The sequence below is a fragment of the Silurus meridionalis genome, chromosome 3 (assembly GCF_014805685.1).
Source record: "Silurus meridionalis isolate SWU-2019-XX chromosome 3, ASM1480568v1, whole genome shotgun sequence".
Taxonomy (NCBI): Eukaryota; Metazoa; Chordata; class Actinopteri; order Siluriformes; family Siluridae; genus Silurus; species Silurus meridionalis.
In genome coordinates this window covers 2,083,798-2,110,169 of record NC_060886.1, presented here as the reverse complement: position 1 = coordinate 2,110,169, position 26,372 = coordinate 2,083,798, and the positions used below count along the sequence as shown (strand labels likewise).

General features: G+C 35.5%; 1 protein-coding gene across 1 annotated transcript; it reads left to right on the top strand.

The window, feature by feature from the left end:
- The first annotated feature begins 3,800 nt into the window (after positions 1-3,800).
- On the top strand, positions 3,801-26,349 carry LOC124383204 (ankyrin repeat domain-containing protein 10-like). Its single transcript, XM_046845662.1, has 5 exons — positions 3,801-4,074; positions 6,392-6,544; positions 7,739-7,830; positions 24,783-25,015; positions 25,326-26,349. Exons 1-5 carry the CDS (start codon positions 3,877-3,879, stop codon positions 25,601-25,603), a joined length of 954 nt encoding a protein of 317 aa, XP_046701618.1. The 5' UTR covers positions 3,801-3,876; the 3' UTR covers positions 25,604-26,349.
- Positions 26,350-26,372: the final 23 nt, after the last annotated feature.

The window sequence follows — 26,372 nt, the reverse complement described above, 5'->3', positions numbered from 1 at the left end:
TAAGATACCCATAGCTCTTTGCATGCAAATTAGCACTCACTGACAGAAGAACTGTGACGCTGTAATGATGTTTTACTACAGTGTAAAAAAACCTACTCAGAAAAGGGAGCTCTGCATATTTATTATATCTAATTCAATGAACCTTAAGACAACCATGATAATGGTAATATAATAATTTTTTCCAAAATATTTTTTAATACTAAGAAATAGACAAAGATTTAAAAAAGGTTAAAAACACTATGTTTTCAATCTTTTAGGATTCAAGAGTTCATCGTCATAGGTACAGGAAACATTTCATACAATGAAATTCTTACTCTGTGAATCCTCCAAGCAACCAATGACATAAATAAAGGACATCAGGAAAGCATTTATTACAAATGTCATCATTGAACCAAATTATAATGTATATAGAAAGTCCAAGGATGATGATGTTCAAGCTTTCCACACTTTGGGGATTTGGTGAATGGATGGTGACGCTATTGTGCTTTTCTGCATGTGCTTTAAATATATTCAGTCAAGCTGATGTCAGAAAGCCGTAAGACAATTTGGCAGAGATACAAGTAAAGGTTTACAGAGATTAGACGCACAACAACGAAGATGAAATATCTCTTTTTTATTTGGCTACTGTCGGGATTTTACGGGATGGCTGTAAGTCTGATAAAACAATACCTTTATTCATCACAGACAGTCCCAGTTTCTACAGCTCAGGGTTATTGCAAACAACAGTACGGGAATCTGGCTAGCATCACATCTGTAGACGAGCTCCTGAAAGCTTTAATTGTTATGGGAGTGAATTCTAATTTAGCTTGGATTGGACTGAACAGAAGTGTACCACATGTAAACATCTGGCACTGGACTGATGGAGAAGAAGTAAAGATCACACTGTGGAGCACCAATGAGCCTGATGACCGGAGTCCAGGAGAAAATTGTGCTGTTATGAGAGTAAATAACTGGTTTGATACGAACTGCGCTGGACAATTTTCTACTCTTTGTTCTCGGAGGTTCCTTTTGGTGAAGGAGAAGAAAACATGGGAAGAGGCTCTCAAGCACTGCAGGAGTCATTACTCTGACTTGGTCTTTGTGGATTCTCAAACACAGCTAGACCTGCTTAAAATAGAGACTGAACAAGCTCAAACAGCCAGTGTGTGGACAGGACTGCGTTATTGTGATGGAAAATGGTTCTGGGTGAATGGGATGCCACTGGGGAACCTGGTACCACTGCGTACATGCCCAGTCCAGCCCTATCGCTGTGGTACATACAACTTCAACACAAACATCTGGGAAAACAGAGACTGCAATGAGACACTTAATTTCCTCTGCTATTACTGAAGGTGAGTAATAACCATCCGAATCAGGATTGTGTACTTTTGATTATTAATATTATAAAGACATGGTAAGGGGATTTTAGACCAGCACTAAAGACAAATATTTTACAACGCATTCGCTTTCAAACTAAATATGCTAATGTTTCTTTTTTGTTTTTAAAGACAGATGACTTTCCATTGGAATAAGAAGAAAATTGTCCAACAATTTATTCTGATCTAGATGTTAGATATTATACTTAACCAGAGATCAATACTTTTAAACTGTAATGCAACAGCAAAGTAACTGAAATTATGGCATGTGTTTAATTATATACATTTCTCTTATTAAAACATTGTGTTGTTAAAATGTTGAGAAATTAGTAAAATGTTGGTGGTTGTTTTTTAGTAACTAAAACAGATAGAAAGCTTGTGTTAAAAATAAAATGGAATAAAGTGTATCGGTAAGGCTTGATATCAGTTGGCTTGTAAAAGAATACATTAAAATCCAAGACATTTTTAAAGCTGGGGGTAAAATGTTTTTAAGAGACTCACTTTCTTAGTTTGCATTAAAAAGTTTGAATGGGAAATCTATGCAAATCTACACCTTTAAAGTGCTTTGTATTGATTTTCTATTTATTTTCTCTGACCCAGACGTCTAGACGTCACAATTTGTCAAACTCACTCAAACCCTTACTTTTGTCTTTGGTTTTCTGCTTCTAATATCAACTTTGAGGACCAAATGTTCACCTGCTGCCTAATAAATAAATCCCCCCACTAACAGGTGCCATGATGAAGAGATAATTGTTTCATTTCACTTCATAATGTTATAATGTCATAATGTTCTACCTGGTCAATGTAAACCACAATTATTGTTTTATTGCTGTACTACAAATATCAATAAAACACTCCTGTGCATACACACTTTGCGTCAATTTCCTTTTTTTAGAAATTGTTAAGCTGAGAGTACACTTAATTTGCATAGCTTAATATTTTACACTTAATTTGCATATCTTAATATTTAATATTTAATAAGGTTTTTCAGGTCAAGGTTCCCTTATGCCAGTGGTCCCCAACCTTTTTTGCGCCACGGATTTAATGTCGGACGATATTTTTACGGACCGGCCTTTAAGGTGTGGCAGATAAAGACAACAAAATAAAATGATACGACCATAAAAACTGGTGTTTTCTTAATATAATAATAAACGTGAATCCACTGTGATGTTTTTTGTTCATTTTGCTCTCTTGGGGGTTTGAATTTAGCGGTAATGTATTATGTGTTAGCGGCCGGAGCCCCTTTAAGAAGGTAGTGGATGGAGGAGAGACATGTGACTGAGGCATCATGACATGCATCAAGAGTGAGTCATAGACAGATGTGGAGGAGAGAATCTGGTCATTTTCCAAAATAAAACATCGTTCAGAATCAGATCATAAATAAAACGTAAATGATGTAAGGTATGTATTATTTCTGTGCGGCCCCGTACCAATTGACCCACGGATCGGTGTCTGTCCACGGCCCAGGTGTTGGGGACCACTTATAATCTTACACTCCAGTGCTCATGTTAGTTCTCACTCTCCAGTGTTCTGTAGTGTTGAAAGATTTATGATCAAACTCTTGATGTCACCCAAATGAGGATGGGTTTCCCTTTTGAGTCTGGTTCCTCTCAAGGTTTCTTCCTCATAACATCTAAGGGAGTTTTTCCTTGTCACAGTTGCCCCAGGCTTCATCATCAGGGATAAATACACACCATTCACTTGAATTCTTTATTCTTAAAGCTGCTTTGACACAATGTCTGTTGTGAAAAGCACTATAGAAATAAACTTTAATTTTAATATATCTTTAATGTAATAATTGTAATATTCTTTTTAAATAAAATATTTTATCTGCAAAGAAAACCGGGGTGATGTGATGAGGTGAATATCGACACTTCTGCTGGAGATGATGTATGTGGAGGTGCAGCTGTGGCTCCAGTGAAAGGAGAAGTGTTGAATTGTGTTTATTGTGTTTCTTGCTTCAGTGATGAAGTTCTCACTGTATGAGATCCTGTGTGTGATGCAGCGCTCTGTTCTACTGCATAATACTGATGGTGTCTGTAGTCGTGACGTCATAATGATGGTGTTAAAAACTGGACTGATTCAGGTAGAACATCATTGAAGGTCTAGAGGTGAAATGCACGGCCTGTCACTGATACACACGTGCTTGTGTTTAGTTGTGACACGTGACTCATTGAGATAATCCAGTCCAGGTTTATGTTTTCTCCGTGACTCTCCAACTCCGGTCGTGATCCGGTTCTGGTTTTACTGGAACCCCTGGTCCTGCTGCTCGCCTCTGGTTCCTGCTGAAGTTCCGGGTCTGAGTGCAGATCTCGCGCGCATCTCTACGGATTTATTATCATTTTAATCCCGGGTTCCGGTGTGTGTGGGTCGTTGGTAGAGATCGTTCTCGGTGTGTGTAAGTGTGTGTGTGTGAGTGTGTCTGTGTGTGTGTGAGTGTGTGTGTGTGTGTGTGTGTGTGTGTGTGTGTGCGCGTGTGTGTGTGTGTGTGTGTGTGTGTGCGCGTGAGGGAGACAGAGGGATGTTGGCGCCGGGAGAGTGCGGTTTTTCCAGCGAGGAGGTGCTGAGCGCGCGCTTCCCGCTGCACCGCGCGTGCCGTGACGGCGACGTGCACGCGCTCGGCGCGTTGCTACACGGCGGCGCGCCCCGGGCAGAGCTGCTCACCGAGGACTCCTTCTACGGCTGGACACCCATACACTGGGCCGCCTACTTCGGCAGGGTACACACACACACACACACACACACACACACACAGCTGTAGAAGGCCGAGGACCGTTAGCATGATTTGCTAAGCGCCAACGGTTCCCAAGCTACAGATGTGATTACAGCTGGATTCAATTCCTAATGACGGATTTTCCCAAACTTTAAGAGGATCCACGTTTATAAATTTAACCTAAAATCCAATAGAAACGCTTTTTATTTGTAATTCAGAAAGATTAACCCTTTCAAACCCTTCCATCTATATTATAACATTGTAGTTAAGGCTGAAGATGATGAGTGATGAATGAACACCACAGAAATGTGCTAAATAACTCAAAATAGAGTTTATATGTTCGAGTTTTTCTCAATTCAACAAACTGCTTTAATGACAACTTTGCATTCTCTCAGTCAGCCTCCTGGAATGGTTTTCCAACACTCTTGAGGAGTTCCCAGAGGTTTTGAGTGCTTGTTTGCTGCTTCTCCTTCACTCTCTGGTCCAATTAATCTCTCATTTGGATTTAGATTGGGTGATTATGTAGACCAGATCATTTGTTTCCGCACTCCATTACTCTCCTTTTTGAACAATGATCTTTTAACCTAGAGCTGTGTTTGGGGTTATTGTCCCGTTGGAAAACAAACAATGGTCCTTCAAAGTGTAAACCAGATAGGATGGCATGTCTCTGCAAAAGCCATGCTGGTTAAGTGCACCCTCAATGTTGACTTAATCATCAACAGTGTACCAGCAAAGCCATCACACCTCCTCCTCCATGCTTCACAGTGGGAACCACACATTCAGGAAGCATGCGTTCATCCTACATCAGACGGAGACATGATGGTTATTTGGACTTGTCAGAACAAAGGACACTTTCCCACTGATCTGAGTGCAAGTCTCTAAGCAAGTCTAAGCAAGTCTCTTCTGTTTGTTGTTGTTGCTCTGGTTTCTTTGCTGTTATTTGACAGTGAAGGCCTGATTCACACATTTTCCTCTGAACACTGGATGTTGAAATATGTCTGCCACTTGATCTCAGAAAAGCATTTATGGAAATCAGTGGTTTCTGAGGCTGGTAATTGTGATAAACATATCTTCTGCAGCAGAGGTAGCTCTTGGTGTTTCTTTTCTGGGACAGTCCTTCTGGGATCCTGTTTTATCGTAGCATTAAATGGTTTTGGAGATGTATTTAGGGATACGTTTAAATTTCTAGAGATTTTTCAGATTGACAGACCTTCATTTTTAAAGTAATGATGGATCTTTTCTCTTTATGTAACAATGTTTTTACCATAATATAGACTTGTACAGTAGTTGTAGTAGCACTAATAGGGCTATTGACTCTGTACTCACCCTTTCCTCTGCACAGGACAACTGATGGTCTAAAGCACATTGAGAAGGCCACTGATTCCTCCGTGACACACCTGTGAATTTTATACACTTCCAGGTGTCTACCTTGTGAATCTGATTAAAGAATGCTACGAGTTTGCCAAGCTGGCATCAAAGCTTAACGTAACTACTTTGGATAATCTTAAATATAAAAGATATTATGGGGTGTTAAACACGTTCTAGTTTACTACATAATTTCATACCTGTTCTTTCATAGTTTGAATGTCTTCAGTATTAAAATACAGTGTTTAAAATAATACTAATAAAAATAAAACACTGAAGGGGACGGCAAACTTTTGACTGGTACCATATTTTTTAGGTGTGAAATGAAAAACGAATACTATATATATGCTTTTATTTCTGGGAAAACAAAGAGTTCAATACAAACAAACAAACAAACAAATCCTATTTTCGAACGTAAAATGTCCGTCTGTGCAAATGTATGCAAATGGCGCATCTACATAAGTGTGCATAAATTTGCATACTAACTAAAACAGGGTCGATCCTGGAATGTAAGCGTGTATTTTTTGTTTTTGTTTCCCCAAAGATTTAGCTTTCTTTTGAAAACACTTCAGGACGTTTTAGAGAAATGATCAATGACCTCTGGATGGTAACAGTTACTGTGTTTAAATCCTCAGTTACCATATGTAATTATGTAATTTATGCGTGTTTTTGTTAATTAGTAAAATTTGGAGCTTTATAGAAACACCTTTTGTTTTTTTTTTTTTTTTTAAGAGAGTTTGCAATAAACATACACCCTGGCAGTCGAGTAGTAATGTTGACTTTACACAAACACACATTGGGCGTAGGTGTGCAACATTGTGTGTAAAATATTTCACACATCACAAATCAGACTTCCTGCATGGTTTGTTTTGAACTCGTATCACTTGTACTAAACAGTTTTTTTACTTGCTTCTCTCATGCCATGCTTTTAATGAATCACGTGTCTGATTTCGCACAGCTGGAGTGTGCAGTGCAGCTGGTGGAGGCGGGTTGTGACGTGAACTCCTCGACGTCACGTTTCGCGCAGACCCCGGCTCACATCGCGGCGTTCGGCGGGCACTCGCAGTGTCTAATGTGGCTCCTGCGGGCCGGCGCTGAACTCGACAGGCAGGTGGGTCACGTGTAAAAGCCACGCCCGAGTCGATGAGTCAAAGCAAACTTATTTTACGCAATGGATTCTTTCGAGTTTTATGTCCATTGTTTTTAATGGAATACACACACACACACACACACACACACACGTATATACACATCTGTATTACCCAGATGGGTCATTCAAATAGGGTCTAACAAAAGTCAAATATTTGATTAAATATTTACATTTATTTATTTGTTATTTAATCAATTTAATTTGTGCCAATTTAATCAATTCCTTAATTTAATCAATATAATAAAAATGCATTGCATTAATAATTTTTTATTTATTTATTTATTTTTTTATAAAATATTATTTTGTAGATTATTTATCCGAGGAGGCATTTTCTTTTTAATCGTTTAAAAAATAAAATGTTAATGTTCACAAATGTTAAATAATAAACCAGGTTAATAAAAACAGGACAAGCAATTTAATGTTTTGCATTTTTTCCCTGGACCGTACCGAAATTAAAGCAAACCATGATTCAAATACTGAGATACATTTTATTTTAAAGAGCAGTTAAGAGGTAAAGTGTGGTGAGAAGCTCAGTGCAAATGTGAAACATGTTGAGCACATATTCAGAGGCATTGCACAGAGCAATCAGCTACATATTGTAGATCTGTTATCATCAGGTGACTATACAGATCTTATGTGCTAATTATACGGTAATGTACAAAAAGGCGAGCCAGAGAATGAGGTATAAGGCAAATATCCGTATGGTGGAGCAGATTGACATTTAAACTTAGGAGTTTTCGATAGGAAGACCAATATCTAAACCACTGAGCTACCACTTCCCCCTGATCAGACCCACAAACCCATTTTCACATTCTCTTTCTCTATTTCTGGAAAATCCAAATTTTAGGGTCCAAGTCCCTCAATCCCCAAACACAGGACAGGAGTGTGTTAAATGAACTACAAGGCTTTTTTCTCTTCTTGTTTTCTGCCATTTAGCTGATGGATATCAAGCTGACCTACATGAATTTTTTCTATATATACACTCATCTCTCAGTGAAAGGGCAGGAAAACCTTTCTTCATCTGGCTTTTTATAGCACTGAATAAACAGTAGCATTGGGACATGACCTCTGCTATGGTTTCATCTGTTAAATATCAGAGGTCAATGCTCTCTCTCTCTCTCTCTCTCTCTCTCTCTCTCATCTTGTTGTCCTCAGGACTACGTTGGAGAAACCCCCGTTCACAAGGCCGCTCGAGCGGGTAGTGTCGATTGCATTAACGCTCTCCTGATCCAGGGGGCGAAAGCTGAGTAAGTGTAAACTCAAACTTGCTCCACACTTCATCTTTCTTTCTTTCTTTTTGTTTGTTTTCTTTATTTATTTTTTATTTTTTTTTACGCTGCCCTCAGCATTCCTGAAAACACTCCACTGGCACTTACTTTTCACTCAGGACTCTCATCAAAAACACGCCAGCCTTCACGTTCAACACACTAAACTCACAGCAGACAGTGAGGACCCTCGTGTTTCTCATCACCTGAATAAAAGCCTTTTCATTCAGCTATTATACGTTATAAGAAAAATAACTGGATTATGTACATTTTTATTTATATTAAAACAACATATTTAATTTATATACAGTTCTGTGTAAAGTCCTAGTCAAAGTATTTATGCTATCAATGTGCACATATATCACATTTATTAAATCAGCACAGAAAGTTTCAGCAATGAAGCCTAGCCTAAATGTAAAAATAAGCATTTTCTGTATAAATCTGAGATTACTCCTGTTAATTAAACAAGAGTTTAAGACTATAGTTATTCATTTTATAATAGTTTCTATAAGTTTTTTATTCTTCACAATAAATAGCTGTTATACAGGTCAAATATATCTAGTGTATATATTATATAGGTATTGTATATCTGCGTATCTACCTGTTTTATATAATATACATGTGTAAGCACAAGTCTTTAATATACGCCTGTTTAAACATGCGAATATTAAATACTTAATTTGCATAACACTCACGAACTATTTATAGTTTAAATACATAATTCTTATAGTAAATACTTTGTATAAATGAATAAATATCTCTTTTGCATCATTATTAAAGTAAACACATACATTACAGGTTCTGCATTATTGTTACAATAAACATTCAGTGTATGTATGTTAAATATAATATGGTAAAACAAAAACACACAACTTTATAATTAATTGATAAATAAATGTTATGATTTATTATTATTAATATTAGAAGGAGTACCGTAATTTCCGGACTATTAAACGCACCCATATATAAGCCGCACCCACTGAATTTGACAAAGATGTTTATTTTGAACATAAATACGCTGTTTACACTGAATCTAATGAACTTTACACAGGCTTTAATGAAAGACAGTGTCTGTTACACGGCTTGTATCTAAACAGTAGCCTACTAAGAAAGTCATTGTTCACTGTCTTCCTCCTTCCTTTCACAACTATTTCTCTCTTTATCTTTTGGCATCGTCGTGCGTTTAAAAATCACCATCGGTGAATCTTTTCTCCCGATGCCGTGCAGCTCAGAACACAGGTGAAGTGTGTTTTCATGCCCGGTTGTTTTCAGCGTGACGAATGATTCTCATTTCCTGTAGACAGTCCGAGTGAGCGGCAGGTCAAGCGTCAGAGGAACATCATCCATATTTATGATGTGGTGCGGCCCGATTCAGTGGGAGCGCATCTGATTTAATATAAAGAGTTTCATTGGTTCACCTGAACCCGTTCTGCAATTTCATTGGTCTAATGTTATGGGGCTCAGTTTATTGGCTTGAAGTTTGTGAAACCGGGAAAAACCCAGGAAAAATCCATAAATTAGCCGCTTCATTGTTTAAGCCATGGGGTTCAAAGCGTGGGAAAAAAGTAGCGGCTTATAGTCCGGAAAATACAGTACTTGTAATAACTATCAGCGATCAATTAATATACATAATTCTCAGAACACATTTACATAAAATATATTTATAATATTGTCAATTTTTTTTACTCCCAGACACTTGTCATATATTTATATTTAACTGTTAGCTTTTATATTTATTTACTTTAATCCTTCATCATGTTAAATGCATTTTTGATGAGAGTCCTTCTTGAATCTTTGTCCAGATGAAAGTTTGTGGGGTTTTTTTGCCCCCATTGTGACATTGGCTAACTGTTGATCTCAATTGGAAAATGTGATTGTTTTAATATTGTTTGTTATAATGTTCTAATGTTATACTGCGCTGAGGAAATGCTTCATTTGTTTTCTTTTTTGTTTGCAATTTATATATTTATTTTTTTTATTTTGGTAAGTATGGTGGTTTTTGGTGATGATGAAGACCTGCAGAATGAAGTGCACATTTATTTATGGTTTCATGAATTTCACTGTGTTATTGGCGTTCCATAAAGTAATTTACATTGTCGAGAGATGCAAAATAGGTGGCGCACGCTTGAGCGGTTTACACAAAGTAATGTTTTTTTTTATGCTTATTAATTAAATAATTATTTAAATTAGTAAAAAGTTAATTAATAATGATGGATCAAGATGAATTCAGCATTCAATTCATAAATTAACATAACAATAGATTCATAATAATACATTTTTTATTACTTATATTGTCTTAATTATGTATTTATTAGTTCATTATTATTTTAATGTATTAATTACTGCGGAATTCCTTGTTTTTTTTTAAAAGTTTGCCATTTAAAGTTTTAGTTAAATACTACAATCTTTAAGTGTCAACATTTTCTCCTACTTATGAACTCTGAATGAGGAAGTAAAGACACTTTAGGAAGTATTGTGCCTTATAATTTTTCATAATTGAGCATATGAACGAGAAAACATCCTGCAGAACCTGATCACCTGATCAACCAGATTATTACAATCCAATAGTGTGTGTCAGCAAGGCATCCATTATGTGATGCCTGACACTGATGCATTACAGACACACATGTTTACTGTTGACATTTTAGTGAATTATATGTAGCTCGAGATTTGTCACTGTTTTGTATCTCTTCACAATCAGAAATGACCCAAAAAAGACTGCTTATACATCTCTGTAATACTGTTGGATTTTTCCCAGATATGCTACTTCACAGAAGTGTTTATGCCAATTGGTTGTTATAAAGTCTTTTATAAAAGAATTTCTTCACTTTAACTTGTACATTTGTCCTAATTAATTCACTATAATATAGGCTCTGTTAAATTTCTTAGCACCACATAATTCAACTGAATATGAAATATCACTCTGAACATTCTGCTTTGATTTTATACAAATAATGGCTAATACACACAAGTTTAAACAATAAAAGACATACACAATTCAACATTTCTTAAATTAACCCAAAAAAAATGAGACACAATATATTTAGCACTTACATTATTAACAATAGAAAAATGCATAATAAAAAATTGGAACTAAAATACACAAAATCTTTTACATAAATTTAGAATGAATTGGCAATAATTATTAGGTAGATATAGGTAAAAACTAAATATCTACACAATCTACAATGAGGTAGATTTTTATATTTACTATTTATGACAGAAACAGTATATAGTTTCATAGACTAACATGAATATATACAACTAATCTTAAGTATTTAACTTAAAAAGAAATTAGGAAATCTACACAAAAACTTGATGTATACAAGTGTATAGTGTACATAATATTGTCTATCTGCATGTTTATTATATTCTTTTGAGTTATTACTCAGGGCATTGTACAAAATCTTTTTTTAGATTTACAATGTAAGATCAAATGATTAATAAATAAATGTCAAAACAATGCACATAAAACACACACACACAAAAAAAAAATCCCAATTTCTTACATTAAAAAATATGTGTACAGAATAAAAATATAATGTAAATTATACAGATTTAGTGTGTATCATATTTTTTTTTTGTATTGATATTAATTTTTTTATTTTTTTTACCTAGATGTGAAACCTTGGTCCATGGTCCCATAGTATGGTTGAGATCTTTAAAACTGTTTTTGTTACTTAAAATACAGTTTTTCAAAAGTGGTCTCATTTGGGATTTTGTAAAATGCAACATTAACTATTGTTTTTAATTCACTAAAAAAAAACATTTCACCTCGTTATTTTTTCAGAAGTGAAAATTCATATTATGAACAATTGAGAAAAGCAAATACTTTTTCATTGTACTTTGTTTATTGTTTAATATCATTGATTTTTGTGATGTCATCTGTGAAGCAGCATATATGTGAAAATAAACACTTGGTCCTGATATAACAGTGTTCAAAATTCTTACATCTGCTCAGTAAACTAAACACAAAGCAAATCTTATGCTGACTTTGACTCTGAACGCCAAAAGTTGGTCATTTCTATTTATTTGAAATGAAATTCCTGAGTTTTCTGTAAATGTGTTGGAGATAAGTATAAGTAAAATGCATGAACATTTGTTCTGTAACTCAAGATTTTATCTGGATTTATATTAATTCTATTAATAAGCTTATTATTCTTATTTCTGCTTCGCAATACTCAAGTACTCTCAATCAGAGGTTAAAGTGTGGAATATGGCACAATATTGTAGGCCTCAATATTGGATTGAAATAAACTCAACTAATATACCAATAACTATACAATATTTCTTCCTTTCTTTCATTGAAAATGTTCCACAACATAAAGAAAATTTGCCTAATTCTACTTTTAATATTAATGGCATGCTGCTAAAACGGCCATTGTGTATCGAACAACCTGGCATTCAGACTCACTGTCCACTAAAAAGTTCACTGCTATATCTGTATTCTAAATATTCATTGTGCTGTTGAGGCCATGAAGAAATGTGCACTCTGCTGTCTCTCAGACAGGATGTGTTCAGATTTGTGTTTGTAATTGCTGTATATTTTAGTAGTGCTAGTAGGGTTGCTGCAGGTTAAGGCAGAACTGAAGAATGTTGTAAGTATATTTTCCTGTGACAGGCTTAGAACTTCATAAGCACCCAAATTCAGATACTACTTTAGGTCTAGAAGAAATGTACAAAACCAGGTAGGAACTGGAGGAAAAAAGGGCTCTTTTTGTTTACATTATTAAAAAATATATAAATGTACATATTTTATTTGTAGAGATTTAATAGGCTCAATCTAATTTACAGCAATTATTTTCAAACCAGTAAATTCTAAAATAGGAAATATCATAGCATAAGACAAATAATAAGTAAACATTGATATAGGAACATAAATGTGAGACAAAATATCAATACAAAATTTGACAAGACTGAATTTCTTTACTTAAACTTAAAACCATGCTTGTCTTAACTACACATACCAATAAATGAATATCCAGATATTTCTATTAATTTTTTTTCCTTTTTTTTCCCAAACCTCCATAAATGCATACTGCATCAAATTTGATCGATTTGTTGTTTTTGTGAATTTGAAATAAAAAAAAGAAAAAAAATCAAATGATGAAATTGTTTTATATGAATAGACAAAAGTGAGAGAATATTAAAATAAAAATATAAATGCTAAACATTAACTTTATAGTGCAATCCTTTAAAAACTTAAAAGAGATTATGTAAAAATAACAAACAATATAGATATTTATATATAGATTATATACGGTACCGTGCAAAAGATTATTAATTAAAAAATATTAGCAATCAACAAAATAGAAATTCAATAAAAAGAAATCTAAATTAAATCAGTATTTGGTGTGATCACCCTGGGAGTGCAAAACAGCATCAGTTCTTCTAGGTACACTTGCACGCAGTTTTTGATGGAACTCGGCAGGTAGGTTGTTCCGAACTTGCAAGGAACCGCCACCATGCTTCACTGTTGCCTGCAGAACATCATCATTGCACCACTCTCCAGCCCTTCAGCAAACAACTTGCCTCAAATAACTTTGCTACAGCCAGATATTGCTTATTTTGACTTATCAGTCTGGAGCACCTGCTGCACCCCGGTTCCTGTGTATTCATGCATCTTTGAGTTGTTTATCCCTTGTTTGCATGTCGGCGATGTGGCTTTTTGGCCACAATTCTTAAATGAAAACCACTTTTGGCCAGATATCTCCAGACACTAAATGGGTTTATCTGCATCCCACTGGTTTCTACAGTGTGTTTCTGCTACTTTGAGTTTCCTTGGCCAGCCACTGCATCTGCGATCCTCAACATTGAACATTTCTTTGTACTTCCTCAAAATATTTTAAACTGAACATCTTGAAACCTCAGTCTTGCTGATGCAGTAAGCCTACCATGTCTTGTTGCAGTGCTGAGTCTTTCCTTGGCGAATGACATGTGACAGGAAAAGGTCTCCCACAACCTCACCTTGGTAGCAGTTCTTCACTCAACATTTAACCCTCCTACACACCTGTTTCATATGAAATTGACGATCATCAGAATCTGCTTGGTATCATTTTTTTAACATCCATCTGACTCTGATCCTACAAACGTTTGTGCAAAAGACAAATTATTAATTTAATTTAGATATATTTTTTATTTAATGTATTTTAATGTAATCTTTTTTTTTTTTTATAAAATTGTATTTCATTCACTTTCCATTTTGGTAATTAATAAAAAAAATATATTAACACATTTTTTAAAGCATTCTCACTTTACAGCTAAACACATGCACAGTAGTCTGTATATACAGTGGAACCCGGTTATCTCGCCCTCGGTTACCTCGACAACCCTATTAAGTTGACGTTTTTGAAGTGGAACAGCCAAATTCTCGCTTTGTCTTAGCATTTTTTATCGGTTATGTCGATTCTTTTATGTCGCTGAACCCTGATATCTCGAGACAAGGGGGAAAAAATTTGCCATTTAACGGTTATCTCGGTGCAGCCGCAGAAGAAGTCGCGGAAGTGGCGGAAAAATCAAGGCTTACAGCTGCTACAGGTGTTGTATTGTATACTGGTGAATCTCTGCTGTTAGTTAGTGCACATATGCCTTTTGTTGTTAAATGTTATGCGATGAACGGGAGGCGAAAGCCGCGATTGGCGGTGCGGAACGTGGGATGAGCAGCAAAAGCATAGAATGAAGCAGGATCAGGGGGAATCCACGATGCGCTTTGGGAAGAAAAGAGCAGCCGTTGAGAGAGTGCCGGTGGGAAGGCACATACCGGGATTCACATGAGCGACAACAACAACCACCGTGAATCAACATATACCAACAATAACGGTCAGTGAGAGTGTGGAAGTTTAAATAGGAGCTGGTGATGATGATAAACGAGCACCATATGTGCGCGATTGAAGCCGAGAGCTTCAGAGAAAGCGGCAGAGAAAACACCTGACACGCTGAAGGGGGCCGAAGGGGCGTGGCAGGTGGATTCCTGACAGATAAACATGTACTGTATGTATTTTTATAGCATGCCTTCATCAAACAAATCGCGGCAACGCTGTTGTGTAAAAAACCCTTCAAAAACACGTGCATGTACATTCTCAATTATTAACGCACATCATGTACATAAAGAAATTTCAAGCACGTTAATATTTTGCCGCCATTTTGATTTTCGTTTATCTTGATCATCAGTTACCTCGATGCTTTTTGGCGACCCCCTAGGACATCGACATAACCGGGTTCCACTGTATATAGATAGATATTTAATATAACATTTTTTTATTTTTAAATATTTAAAAGTTTTTAACTTGCTTCATGAACCTGTAGAGAAGCTGAGCCTCTAAAGAGGTGAAGACATGAACTCTTCATGAAAAGGTCCCAAAGAACAGATACGTTTGGGTTTGTTTCTTGTGATAAATCTTTAATTATATTACATTAGATTTTAATATTCAACTTTGAGGCTAACTGTTCTCCACCTACATTACATCCATATCACAACTGGAAAATTTGTCCCTCTACAGAGACAATCATAAAGGAATTTTTATGATAAATAAATATATCTCACTGTAAAGTAATGTTGAAAGCGGCCATCGGTTTTTCTTTATATTCCTTTCTGGATCAGACTTATCTTAGTTGAATTCATTAAGGGAAACATTCTAACGCCGGCTATTCCACAGGTAAACTTATTTACTCTCATACTTATTACTACTTGGAATTTACAGAATGACCTTGATTTCTGTTCTTCTTCACATTCTTTAAAGAAGAGTTTATCAGCAGTGTTTTAGAAACTCATCCTTTCCAGGTCAGAGTCAGACATGTCCTTTTTCTGGTCTGGGCACAACATTGCTGTGCAGGAAAAGAAGAATTAAAGTTTTCCTTTTTGAAAAATACATGTAAAAATAAAAAAGTTTTTTATCACCAGTCCAGCTTTCTCTCTTTCAGGCTCCTCCAGTTCTTGGAGATCCTCATCCTGGTTTTAGTTATTGCACAATTCTTTCCATACAGTTTTATATCATCGATTCCTAAATGTTGTGTCTAAATTTGAACACTCAAAAAAAAAAAAAAAAGTGCAATTTTAAATGTTTAAAGTAGTAGATACTTCAACATGTGTTAGTTATACTAAAGTCTAATTTTTCAAATTAACGCAGTGTACTGTATAAACGAACAATTGTTTTTTAGTAAACATAAATACAAATATGCTAAAATAATTATTTTGTTTCTTTTTTATGAGCCCTTATTCCTCCATGTAATACAATTTAGAAATGCTTTCTTAGTAAAAGCATTAGGGGGTAAAGAAGAAACTCAGAACTGTACGTTTGCCTTAACGCTAATTTATCCTGTCTTCTTTAATTTTTTTTATATATATTTTTATTTATCATAATTTTTGTTTTCATTTGTTTAAAAAGAAAAAAAAATGTCATCTGCAGAGTTATTTTTCTTGATTCAATGGTTTAAAAAAATGATAAGAAAAAAAAATGTTGTTTTGTTAATCTTGTCACTTCTATCCTTAGGAAAGTAACACAGTGACAAGTCAAACCCTGCAGATTGAACAAAGTTCATATTGTTAACTGTTGCCATGAAAAAAAAAAAAAAAAAAAGTTTAGAGAAAATTTACACGTCTCAATGTTTTTCCAGCCATTGAATTCGAATTGACTTGACTTTTTTAAGTAATCCTAGAAAAGGGGGAGAGCATTCCAAATAGACACTGCTGACTCACTCCGAGTTCCCTCAACGAAACTGCACTGTTGTGGCATTAGGAGTGTTCTCACTATCGCTCCCTTCAGTATCTACACTGGCAAACTGTTGAGGTATTTCTTGCGGTGATTGGTTTTACTGATAGGACGTTTTTTGCACATAGACTTTGTAAAAGTTTCGAAAGAAAAGCCTTTTTTTGAATGTAGCTTGTAGTTTGTTTCTTAGACCTGCATGTTTTGCTAAAGTTATGCCCTTAAATCGAAAGCTGTGTTTTTATTTTGATTTTTTTCCTGTGTTTTTTTCTTTCTGTAAACTAACCATAGGACGTTTTTAATGTGTAGAACAGGTCTAATCAGTTTACTTTTTCATGTTCCTGAATAAAAAAAACTAGCATGGTTTAAAGATGCTGCTAGTGTCTAAGGTGCGTTAGGGGCTAAGATGATAACAGCAGGAAGTTTGTCCGAATAGTGAAGCAGACATATTTCTGAACGGAAGAAGAAAAAAAAGAAAAAAAAAAAAACAAATGCGTCCATCATCCAACTTCATTCCAATTCTAGAAATCAAGTTTATTGTTATTAAACATAAACACAGCTTGGTGGGTTTCGTAATCCTGAAATATAGAAAATAATTGTTTTTCATGGTAACATTATATTGCATTAGAAACAAACAAAACAATGTATCTCCCAGAAATAGGAATAAAGATTACTGCTCCATTCCACTTAACCTGCAAGATGATCTATATCCTGTGGCTTGTAGATAGATTAATATCTATATCTATATCTATATCTATCTATATATATCTATCTATATATATATATATATATATATATATATATATATATATATATATATATATATATATATATTATAAAAAGAAAATTCCTCTAGGGACAAGGAAGCAAACCTAGCTTTTATACTTTTATTTTTATATATATAGTATAGTAAGTATAAACGCTGGGTTTGCTTTCGTGTCCCTGGAGGAGTTTTCTTTTATAATATATATATATATATATATATATATATATATATATATATATATATATATATATATATATATATATAATGGTTACAGATTTTTTTCCTCCAGAGACAGGGTAAACCTAAATTCAGTAATTCTTAAGTTAAATTTAAGTTCAAATATTTTACTTTAAAAAATTCAGGCCTTTAAAGTCAGTAGATTTAAAAATCCATGTATTGTACTTCTAATGTTATGTTATGTTATAATTGTAATAGATTAACTGGTTCGTCAGATTTAATTGAAATTAGCGAATTAGTTTATATCTGTTTTGTATTATGCAGTAAAAAAATGGTTGTACAGACATCATGATACTCAAATACTGAGTCTCAATGTACAACTTAAAAAAAAAATAGCTACGAAGTTCAATATTTAATGAATTTATGGCAGAAATGTCAGCAAAAATGTTTAGTTTAATTGTAAACATAGAATAAAAAGAAAATTGTGCCTGTTAATCAGAATTAGGTAGTTCCTTTGTACTAAATTGCCCATTAGGCTTGATGTAAAGCTCTGTTTTATATCCATAACCATGTGGTATAATGTGGTTATTCTAATGTTAGATAAAAGTGTGATGTGTTGTAATGTATTTACCATATTTACATGGATTACACTAAAAAATATTTTTAAATTATAGTCAAATAATTTACATTAACATTAACACAAATTTAGTTTTTCTGTAAATATTTTTTATCTGCTAATGTTGCAGAAGCAAAGATTCAAACCATGCAGAAATGAAAAAAAAAAGTGCTTTAAACTACAAACAAATGAATCCAATAGAACAAGCATCTGTTCAAGATGGCGGAAATCTGAGAAAAATGTGTTCAGTTCATCAGGTTTGTGTGTAGAAAATACACATCTGCGTGTGCAAGACGTGGTTTTCAGAATGATGTGTAATCATTCAGGGCATATTTTGGTTTCAAATGTTTTAGCCGTGTAAATATATGAAATTTAAATGGAAATTGCTTTATTTATATAGATAATCTTAAGTAATGGCTTGCAGGAAATCACCTTGAAATGATAAACATTCAGGTATTGTATCTTGGGAAAGCAATACATTAATAAGATTGTATTAAACATGTCACTGACAAAACAATAGCATGATTTATAATTGATAGCTAGTTCTATTATTTTATCAGTTAAAAAAATATATATTTGCTATGAAATACAATCTGTGAAACAACAAGCTCAAAAATATTCTATTTGGGATTTTAGTTATTAAATGCTTATTTGCATAAAAAAATTCACAAAAAATGTGCAAATTAGATAAAAGAATTCAACAAATTTTCAATTGTCAATATTTCCATGTAATGGACAAAATATACTATAAAACGAAACACAACCTGTGTTTTAATATTCAAAGTTCTTTAGATAATATCCTGCGTTATCTAAAAATGATACATTCTAAAGCGGTATATAATGAATTATTTTGGTGTATTATTTTAACATTTCTTATTTTAAAAATGATATTTGTTTATTAGTAAAAAATAAAAATTAGTTGAAATTAATTATATTTCTGATACAAGTAAATCACCACTAAATTACCTAAACTAATAATAATAAATAATAATAATTCTGAAATTAAAATAAAACCAGCTTAATAATATGGCCTGTTTTTTGTTTAATGAATGATTTATGATTAACAGCAACTTGTTATTAATTACCTTGAATTTTTCAAATAATGTTCTGTATTATACTCACACCTACAGGATTTCAAAGTTCATTAATTAAAAAAAAAATAAATATTTAACTATAATTTTAAATTTTATTAGCTGAAATAAATAAATAAATAATAATAGGAATGAATGCTTATTGATGCGTTTATAGTTGAGTGGTTGGCGTTGGACTCATCTTGCACAGCACATGTTCAATTTAAACAAACAAATGCATTTAATTTAGTAAAACAATATTTTCCTCGGATTTCTCACATCTATGAATCTGCTTTTAAAATGAAACCCACCTCATGAAACTCTACACCTTTCAAAGCTCCCATTTGATCTCTCTGTGGACGCATTCGTTTTTTTGAATGATTGTTTTTTATTTTGTTTCTCACCAGACGTGTTAGGAATCGAGTGGGGAAAGACTAATCAAGTGAACAATGTTTAAGGTTTTTTTTGTTTTTGTTTTTTTTAATTCCATTCCAAATGTTTTTTGTAAGATTTGTGTGATCTGATGATGCGCTGGTGTGTGTGGGTGTGTGTGTGTGGTGATGAATGTGTGAGATGAGGTTTTAGAAAGATGGATATTTTTTAAAACATAAACAAGGATAAAAAATTTGGATAAATAAATTCATGAATGAGCAAACTTTCCTTTTTTTTAAAAAAAATCTGGCTTTTATCATGTATTGAAGTGTCGCTGAGTGGTTGCGCTTCACAGATGTCCTTTATTTAAATTCTTAAATAATTACCAAAAATTGTGTGTATTAAAACGCTAATTTCCTCGCAGAAATTCTTCTCGTCCACTTTCCATCTTCACGGAGATAAAATCCTGACACGTTGGTGTCACAACAATGAAACTTTTGTTTGTCTCGCACAATAAAACAATAACGCAACCTTTAAACCGCAAGAGCCGCACGGTTGAAATGTTAGACATGTCACAGCCAATCTGTTTTAAATCATTTACTTGATTCATGTACATTTTTGAGAGGAAAATATCTTGGATACGCATTTTATTTCTGTAGTCATAGTATTCTGGAATGGATTCCAACGTACAATGCTTCCAGAAAGCAGACAAAAATACGATTAGATGAGCACTCAGGCAAAAAAGGGCAACTAGAGTCCAACAAAAGGGGTTACAGAGCTTACTGGCTGAAATCTGAGAACTTGTACAGTACAGACTTTATCATCATCATCATCTGTTCTTCATGGATATCGGAAAGCAGCAAGCAAAATCCTGATTCAGAGAACATTTTGTGGTGGACAACATCCACTTCATCCACTGGAGAACATAATATGGACAAAAGGTTGTACCATAAGTTTGGTATGTGAATACATTTTTGTAGATCCCCTTCCACATTTGATCCCCTTTCGCTGTTATTTTAACCTTCCCTCCTCTGGGAAGATGTTCCACTAGATTTGGGCGTGTGCTTGTGTAGATTTGTGGGAGATTTCATTCAGCTATAAGGGGGTTAGTAAAGTCAGTTGCTGATGATGTAGAGATGAGGAGGCCTGGGGTTCAGTCAGTGTTTACGTTCATCCTAAAGGTGGTAGTATTGAGGTCAGAGTATCAAAGTATATCTTCATAGAGCTGACCAAATATGTCTGGGAAAGTCAGGTGTCTCAAAACTTTTGTCCATATAGCATGTTTGGTGCAAACCAACTCCAAACTGACACCCAGGTAACATGTTCCTGTGATGAAGCACGGAGGTGATGGTGTTGGTAGCTCCCTGTTCTGAAATGGCTTTTTTAGCAGGAGGAAATGGAACTCATGTTACCATCGCATAAAACATTGATGGTGCAAATTAAAAGCAAGACCAGACGTCTGCATTTATTTAAATAAATGATCTAACAGGACAAATAAAACAGGAGGAAGAGTTTGGGAAATAAGCGGCTGAGACAGATGTAAAGATCATTTGCACCAAAGAATGGAAGACGACACAAAGCAAAGAGACTCACCCAAGAACTCAAAAAATCTCACCTGAGAGACAAACCAAAACAACTCAAATCTCGCCTGAGATACACAACCAAGACAACTCAAATTCAACCGAGAGACAAACCCGAGACTACTGAAATCTCACCAGAGAGACAAACCAGAGACAACTGAAATCTCATCAGAGAGACAAACTAGAGACTACTGAAATCTCACCAGAGAGACAAACCAGACAAATAAAATCTCACAAGAGAGACAAACTCGAAACTACTGAAATCTCACCAGAGAGACAAACCAGAGACAACTGAAATCTCATCAGAGACAAAGATGAGACAACTCAAATCTCAGCAGAGAGACAAACTCGAGACAATCTCAAATCTCATCATATAGCTCACTATAAAGCTGCAGTACAACTAAAGGAGAAATAATCATTGGGGTGAATACTTTCTGAAAGCACTGTATATTGATTATAATAAAGAATTTTGCATTAAAAAATTGCATTCATAAAACTCAGTATCTGCATATTTCATAATTATATTCTCATAAATAAATAAATATTTATATATATATATATATATATATATATATATATATATATATATATATATATATATATATATACACACACACACAAAATGGCTGTCAAAATAATCGTGTTAACACAAATTAATTTCAATGTCACCTTTTTACTTTTTGACCATTTTTATTAAATAATATCATTATTCACGATGTCCTTTTCCTCAGATAAAAAAATTAAATTGAATAAACTTCAGTAAAAAATTATTTATAATCTCTAGTTCACTGAGAAACGTTTAGAAAAAACTACGCTGAATAGTCTCAGCGTGCAGAAAAGTCTGTGATGCGTAACCATGGACGCGTGACCTTTTATGGCTCAGTTTTGGATACTGGTGAATGGTGGGGTCAAACCCTGGAGTCACTGAGTGTTGGGGTAAGTGAAGAAACTGTACAGTTTGTTCATTCATGTGTGGTCATTTGTTCCAGGACTGCAACAGAAAAAAGTTTTTATTTTAATTACAAGCCTGAACCATGTTCATTCTCATGTCCTTGTTCCAGACACATCACAAAACCAGACTCATCAGTAATCACTTCACATGTACCTTGTTTCTGCCAGAACATTTTCCACCAGACACATTTAGTTTTTTTAGATGAAATTGTCCTTGAAGTTTATCCTTCTTCTTCAGCAACTCTTGTTCAGTCCATTATACTATTTTTCTGAAGTACTTTATATTTATATCTATGGATATTCTTATGCTTTTATTTATTAACCCGAGCTGTGAGGACTTCAGCCAAGACACAGCTATATCTTATTTCTTTATTACTTGGTTCCTTTTTGAAGCCCCTACGTCCACAATAGCAAGTGATACCAACAGCGTTCATATCTAATTGGATGTAGCATGGAATATTTTTCTGTCGCTTGAACTAGGAGACCGAAACTTCTGTGCCCAAAGCCAGATCCATGAAGATCTGCTTTACATGGGTTATAGAGCTCCAACCCTATTGAACGCCTTTGGGATAAACGCTGACTGCACTTCAGACCGCACCTCACCCACAGTATTCACATCGCTTCACTTTTTCCACATTATATGTTACAGTCTTATTCCAAAATAGATAAAATTCATTATTTTCCCCAAAATTCTACAAACCTCATCTAGGACTAGTGATCAAGGATATCTTACACCCAATAATGACAACATGAAAGGAGTTTGTTTAAAATCTTATCAAATTTATTAAAAAATTAAAAATGAAAATATCACATGTACATAAGTTTTCACAGCCTTTGCACAATACTTTGTTGAAGCTCCTTTGGCATTAATTACTGCCTCAAATGTTTTTGAGTTTGATGCTACAAGCTTGGCACAGCTGTTTTAGGGCAGTTTCTCCCATTCTTTTTTGCTGAACCTCTCAAGCTCCATCAGATGAGAAGTGTAGGTGCACAGTGATTTTTCAGGTCTCTCCAGAGATGTTCAGTCATGTTCATGTCTGGACTCTGGCTGGGCCACTCAGGACGTTCACAGAGTCGTCCCGTAGCCACTTGTTTGTTATCTTGGCTGTGTGCTGAGGGTCGTTGTCCTGTTAGAAGATGAACCGTCCCACCAGTCTGAGGTCCAGAGAGCTTTGGAGCAGGTTTTCATCTCTGTACATTGCTGCATTCATCTTTCCCTCGATCCTGACCAGTCTCCCAGTTCCTGCTGCTGAAAAACATCCCCACAGTATGATGCTGCCACCACCATGCTTCACTGTAGGGATGATATTGGCCAGGTGATGAGCGGTGCCTGGTTTCCTCCTGACATGACTCTTGGCATTCAGGCCAAAGTGTTCAATCTTTGTTCCTCATGCTCTGAGAGTCCTTCTGGTGTCTTTTGGCAAACTCCAGGCGAGCTGTCATGTGCCTTTTACTTCCTTCTGGCCACTCTACCATAGAGGACTGATTGATCAAGTGCTGAAGAGATGGTTGTTCTTCTCGAAGGTTCTTCTCTCCACAGAGAAATGCTGGATCTCTTTCAGAGTGACCGTCGTGTTCTTGGTCGACTCCCTGACTAAGGTGCTTCTCACCTGATCACTCAGTTTGACCGGGCAGCTACACTCTAGGATGAGTCCTGGTAGTTCTAAACTTCTTCTATTTATGGATGATGGAGGCCACTGTGCTCATTAAGACCTTAAATGCTGCAGAAAATTTTCTGTCTCCTTCCCCAGATCTGTGCCTCAATACAATCCTGTCTCGGAGGTCTACAGACAATTCCTTAGACTTCATGGTTTGGTTTGTGCTCTTACATGCCTGAAACTGTGGGACCTTCTATAGACGTGTGTTTATGTCCAAATCATGTCCAATCAACTGAATTGACCACAGGTGGACTTCTATCAAGTTGTAGAAACATCAAAACAAAATCAGTGGAGACAGAATGCACTTGAGCTCAATATTGAGTGTCATGGCAAAGACTGTGAATACTTATGTACATGATTTAATTTTTTTTTATAAATTTGCCAAGATCTCAAACAAGCTTTGTTCATGTCATTATCCTGGGTTTTTTTGTAGAATTTTGAGGAAAATCTTTGTCACTGTATTAATATTACGGTACATTACAGATATGGTACATTGGACTATGTCCTGAAGACTATAAAAATGCTGGATGGAAGATGAAGACTTGAACGATGGAACTCCTTTTATGACTTCAGAAGAAATTCCACTTCACATGCAGCATTTCTGACAGAACCTTGGATCAGAACTTCAGCAATCCACCTCCTCCTTTACAGATCTTGGAGTTCATACGTTCCTATTTGGAGAATGGAGGTCTTCTTGTTCATATTTAACCTCTAAAGGTACACGACACACCCTTCTAGGCACAAGACTCATATTTTAGGTACATATGGTGTTGTTATTACACCCATTCTCGTCTTTTTTTAATACATTTTCCCAGTTTCGACTTGTTCGTGGTTTCAGGCTCAGTGTGAACATTTCTGTTGCAGTCACAGTTCTTTATTTGTTCAAAGTTTTTTTTTTTTTTGAACCTCCATGTTACGAAAAGGCAGCTAGGATGTGTGTATGTGTATGTGTGTGTGTGTTTGTTTGAGTGTGTGTGTGTGTGATTGAGTCGCCTGTACAGTAGATCAGCACTAACACATGAATTTTATCATTGTGCAGCTTGAGGAACGCTAGTGGACTGACCGGAGCTGACCTAGCCCGTGCCCAGGGTTTCCCAGAGTGCGCTCAACTGCTGTCCAACGCCCTCAACCAGCAGCAGTTTGGACGTTTCCTTGCCGCCTCCACCTGTAACTCTGTGGAGCAGAGGCGTGGCTTCCTTAACAGCACACCCAGTAGAAAGCGCTCGCTCGATTGCATCCAGTCCGGTCAGCTTAAAAAGGCCAGAACCAGTGGTAGGTCTGAGGCAGATCGTGAACGTTTTGAGAGCCGATGTCTGATTACAAACCAAATTGATTAGACTGTCTGTTTCAATATATTAGATGTCTGACTCTCCAGCAGTCGGAACACATTAACATCAAATTTACAGAATTTGTCTCTTTTCCCTTTTCCATTATTGTTTACTTTGGTTGTTTATCGATGCTCTTTACCCTGCTTATTCACTCTGGTTGTTCACCCTGATTGTTTACTCTGGTTGTTTACCCATGTTGCTTACCCTTATTTCCTACCCTGGTTGTTTACCTCCACACTCTGTTTGGGCTGCAGATCTGGACCTTCAAATGATGATGATGAACGAGATGAACGGCTCTGGCGGGAAGAACCCGATGGACACCGGGCACGCCGGGCTCGGACCGGTGGCGAACAGCACCACAGGTGGGAACGGATCCATAACCCTCCCATTTGCTCCCGTTGGCTTTGTGGAGCAAGACGATGGGCTGCAGATGGAGGATTCCTCGACCTCGGCTCCTAAAGAGATGGAGATCTTCACCGTGGCTGCAATGCAGATACCCTGCCGCTGCACTAACTCCTATGCATACCTGTAGTGGCCTTGGAGCTGTGCGTGTGCTCGTGCGCGTGTGTGTAACACTTCTGCTAAAAGGGAAAAATGGGTTCTTTTTATTTTCATTGTATTTTTTCTATTTTACAATCGTCAGTCCCGCACACACGAATGAGTATTGAGAGAAAGACATTGTAAAACACACACCTAATTCTGACACAAACCAGACGAGCTGATCAAAGAGTACAAACGTATCGGTGCTCTACAAAAAGACTCGAGGCTTCTTTAAGCTTCATTAACCCAGAACGCCAATAAAACTAATAGCACCCATTAACTGTGTAGGAGACCATAGGAGGCGCTCTTTCACCTTCAAGTTCCCATTTAGTTGTATTTTGTGGGCGTGGCTATTCGTAAATACAGAGAACTTGGGTTTTAATGACAAATTCTCTTTAGCAGAACATCTGTATCTTTTTTTGCTTTTTTATAAGTCTGTGTGTGAGGAAAATGTGTGCTTTTATAGCTTTAATCGTCATGTAATTCATATACAGTATATATATATATATTCCTATATAAGGCTAATTCCAGATTGTTCCACAAGGTCATAATAATAGATGATTTGTATGTGAGCATGAGGTTCAAATGGTAGATAAATATTTGGTACCATTAATGTGTGTGTGTGTGTGTGTGTGTGTGTGTGTGTGTGTGTGTGTGTGTGTGTGAGAGTGTCATATTTAATGAACTCTGTTTTCTCATTAAAATGTCTCAGCCTGGTGTGGGACACTTTACACCCCTTTTTCTGCCCATCTTTGTCTCCT